Below are 3,806 nucleotides of genomic sequence, written 5' to 3'. Positions count from 1 at the left end.
TTCAGGACAGGACTTTATTCAGAGTGTATTTCTAATACTACCACTGAGAAAGCAACAACCCCACAATTTCTACAATTGTAAAAAAAATTTTAAGGCACAATTCATCTTGTATCTCCAGATGCATCCTTTTTGCAAAGTCAAAAAATTACAAACTTGACAATTTGCCACTCAAAGATTAAAACTTTTGTTCCCATATTATTGTTTAGTCCTCAGATTACATAGGCCGACATGTTAATCACAAGGCATTTTCACATTATTGAAGCTGGAGAAATGAACTACATGGCTTTCAACAGTACTTTACATTTTACCAAAGACAAGACTTTTACAGATGATGCGGATTTTTGTCAAATTCAGTCCGTACATTAAAGGGTTGAAGAGCGGTTGGCAAGTGAGAAAGTATAAAGATAAAAAGATGCGCAACATAATGGGTGCTCCGTTCATATCAAATCTGCCTTGTATTATTTCAAAGAAACACCCAAAGGAGAAGTTGAGCAGGGAGGCGAGGTGAGGTGTGCAGGTACTGATGGCTTTCTGTCGTGTCTGTTTAGAACCAGAGAAACAAACTCTCAGGATCCTCATGTACGAGTAAAAGATTATTATTGCAAGACCAAATAATACAATGAAAGTGTACATGAGTCCATAGATGTTGTTGACTGTCGTGTCAGAACAGCCCAGTTTCACAACAGAATAGTTATCGCAGAACAATCTGTCAATAATGTTCCCACACAGCTGTAAAGATGCACTCAAAGAAATCATGACTACAATATTAAGAAGAGGGATTAACCATGTTACAGCAATAAGCATGGTAACCTTATTAAATGCCATACGTGTGTTATATTGTAGAGGATAACAAATAGCAAGATATCTGTCATAAGACATGACGGCTAAATTATAAAATTGTACATTTGCATAAGTGTACAAACAGAAGATCTGCAGGAAACAAAGTGGAGCAGAAACAGTGTGAATGTCAGAGAGGATCTGAACCAGAAGGAATGGAAACAACCCTGAACTACCAAACAGTTCATTTACAAACAGGCTGCAGAGAAAAAGGTACATAGGTTCATGTAAGCTTCTGTTCATACAGATCACCACAATGAGCAACACATTGGTGCAAAGAATTACAACATAAAAACACATGATAATCATGAACCACAAATATTTAAACATCCCGGTGTCAACATAGGCACCAAAAGTGAAATATGAAACCAGTGTGGAGTTTATCATCATCATCATCATTATCCCTTTGGTTCACGACATAATAATTCAAGTTTGCACATGATAAACTATTTACACTGTTACATCTTCTAGATTTGCTGAATTTAAACTAGTTCAGATGTTAAATGTAGTTTTTTTTCCTGGCCTCACTTCATAAACACACAGTATTCAGCCTGCAAACAGGCTACAAAGACAGATTCTCCAAATGCATCACTTACCTCTTTTAAATTTAATATAATTATACATGACACAACAGTGGCATTGTGTAAATCCTAACATTCATCTGCTGTCTAGTCATGACTGCGTTGGAAGTGAGATGAAGCTCTGCCTCTGCTTCTTTAAACTCTTCAGGTCAGATGATGTGGCGTCATTACCACAGGAGACATCGAGCTCATGTCACCTGCTGACATCATTTTAACAAACAACAAAGGTCAGATAAACCAACCGATGGATGAATTTACATCTCTCCATTGCACCTTATTAACTCTGCTTCCTCCCCGGAGTCTTTGTGACTTCACGTCTCATAGGGTCCATTGGACCTGGAGGTGTCTGATGCCCAGTGCATCTGAGCTGTGAGTCCAGTGACTTCTGGACTTCCTGTATCTTGCTGAGTATATTCTTTAAAGAGGTTTCTCTGCTATATTACTACTGTAACTACATAACTACTGTATGTAGTTATACTAGAATGCTAGTCTGTACTGTCTTTCTAATTTGAACATTTTGAGCTGCGATTTCTTGCTTTTTTACACAAGTGACTGAAAAGGCGACCAAACCAGCTAGGATTTAAGTATTTGCTCTGTAATCCAAATCTACTAGGGACTAAACTATATTCTACTTTCTACCTTTAGGTAAACAGATCTTTGTCCTTAATCAGTTTGGCAAGAATTTCACATTCTAGCAAACTGAGACTTCACTGGTGCCGACTCATACCAGTATCGATCAACAAGTTGGAGTCAAGACTCGCAGGATAAAGACCTAGGAGTCTTTCGTTGGAGTCAAGACTCGGAGGATAAAGACCTAGGAGTCTTTCGTTGGAGTCAAGACTCGGAGGATGAAGACCTAGGAGTCTTTCGTTGGAATCAAGACTCTGAGGATAAAGACCTAGGAGTCTTTCGTTGGAGTCAAGACTCTGAGGATAAAGACCTAGGAGTCTTTCGTTGGAGTCAGGACTCTGAGGATGAAAACCTAGGAGTCTTTCGTTGGAGTCAAGACTCAGAGGATAAAGACCTAGGAGTCTTTCGTTGGAGTCAAGACTCGGAGGATAAAGACCTAGGAGTCTTTCGTTGGAGTCAAGACTCAGAGGATAAAGACCTAGGAGTCTTTCGTTGGAGTCAAGACTCAGAGGATAAAGACCTAGGAGTCTTTTGTTGGAGTCAAGACTCTGAGGATGAAAACCTAGGAGTCTTTCGTTGGAGTCAAGACTCAGAGGATAAAGACCTAGGAGTCTTTCGTTGGAGTCAAGACTCGGAGGATAAAGACCTAGGAGTCTTTCGTTGGAGTCAAGACTCGGAGGATAAAGACCTAGGAGTCTTTCGTTGGAATCAAGACTCTGAGGATAAAGACCTAGGAGTCTTTCGTTGGAGTCAAGACTCGGAGGATAAAGACCTAGGAGTCTTTCGTTGGAGTCAAGACTCTGAGGATGAAGACCTAGGAGTCTTTCGTTGGAGTCAAGACTCGGAGGATAAAGACCTAGGAGTCTTTCGTTGGAGTCAAGACTCGGAGGATAAAGACCTAGGAGTCTTTCGTTGGAGTCAAGACTCGGAGGATGAAAACCTAGGAGTCTTTCGTTGGAATCAAGACTCGGAGGATAAAGACCTAGGAGTCTTTCGTTGGAGTCAAGACTCGGAGGATAAAGACCTAGGAGTCTTTCGTTGGAATCAAGACTCGGAGGATAAAGACCTAGGAGTCTTTCGTTGGAGTCAAGACTCGAAGGATAAAGACCTAGGAGTCTTTAGTTGGAGTCAAGACTCGGAGGATGAAGACCTAGAAGTCTTTCGTTGGAGTCAAGACTCGGAGGATAAAGACCTAGGAGTCTTTCGTTGGAGTCAAGACTCAGAGGATGAAGACCTAGGAGTCTTTCGTTGGAGTCAAGACTCGAAGGATAAAGACCTAGGAGTCTTTCGTTGGAGTCAAGACTCGGAGGATGAAGACCTAGGAGTCTTTCGTTGGAATCAAGACTCTGAGGATAAAGACCTAGGAGTCTTTCATGGGAGTCAAGACTCGGAGGATAAAGACCTAGGAGTCTTTCATTGGAATCAAGACTCGGAGGATAAAGACCTAGGAGTCTTTCGTTGGAGTCAAGACTCGGAGGATGAAGACCTATGAGTCTTTCGTTGGAGTCAAGACTCGAAGGATAAAGACCTAGGAGTCTTTCGTTGGAGTCAAGACTCGGAGGATGAAGACCTAGGAGTCTTTCATTGGAATCAAGACTCTGAGGATAAAGACCTAGGAGTCTTTCATGGGAGTCAAGACTCAGAGGATAAAGACCTAGGAGTCTTTCATTGGAATCAAGACTCGGAGGATAAAGACCTAGGAGTCTTTCGTTGGAGTCAAGACTCGGAGGATAAAGACCTAGGAGTCTTTCGTTGGAG

At 41.3% G+C, this 3,806-nt stretch overlaps 1 protein-coding gene across 1 annotated transcript; it reads right to left on the bottom strand.

Moving 5' to 3' along the window:
* Positions 1–297: 297 nt before the first annotated feature.
* Positions 298–1,230, bottom strand: LOC117741730 (olfactory receptor 10J4-like). The gene has a single exon (XM_034548947.1). The coding sequence runs from the start codon at positions 1,228–1,230 to the stop codon at positions 298–300; it is 933 nt and encodes a 310-aa protein (XP_034404838.1).
* Positions 1,231–3,806: the final 2,576 nt, after the last annotated feature.

Source organism: Cyclopterus lumpus, chromosome 13, assembly GCF_009769545.1.
Source record: "Cyclopterus lumpus isolate fCycLum1 chromosome 13, fCycLum1.pri, whole genome shotgun sequence".
In the NCBI taxonomy this organism is placed as follows: Eukaryota; Metazoa; Chordata; class Actinopteri; order Perciformes; family Cyclopteridae; genus Cyclopterus; species Cyclopterus lumpus.
The sequence above is the reverse complement of the archived record's forward strand: the minus strand, read 5'-3'. Positions and strand labels throughout refer to the sequence as shown.

Bases quoted from the DNA above. Each gene is read 5' to 3' on its own strand.
- LOC117741730 (XM_034548947.1), bottom strand. From the start codon at position 1,230: ATGATGATGATAAACTCCACACTGGTTTCATATTTCACTTTTGGTGCC.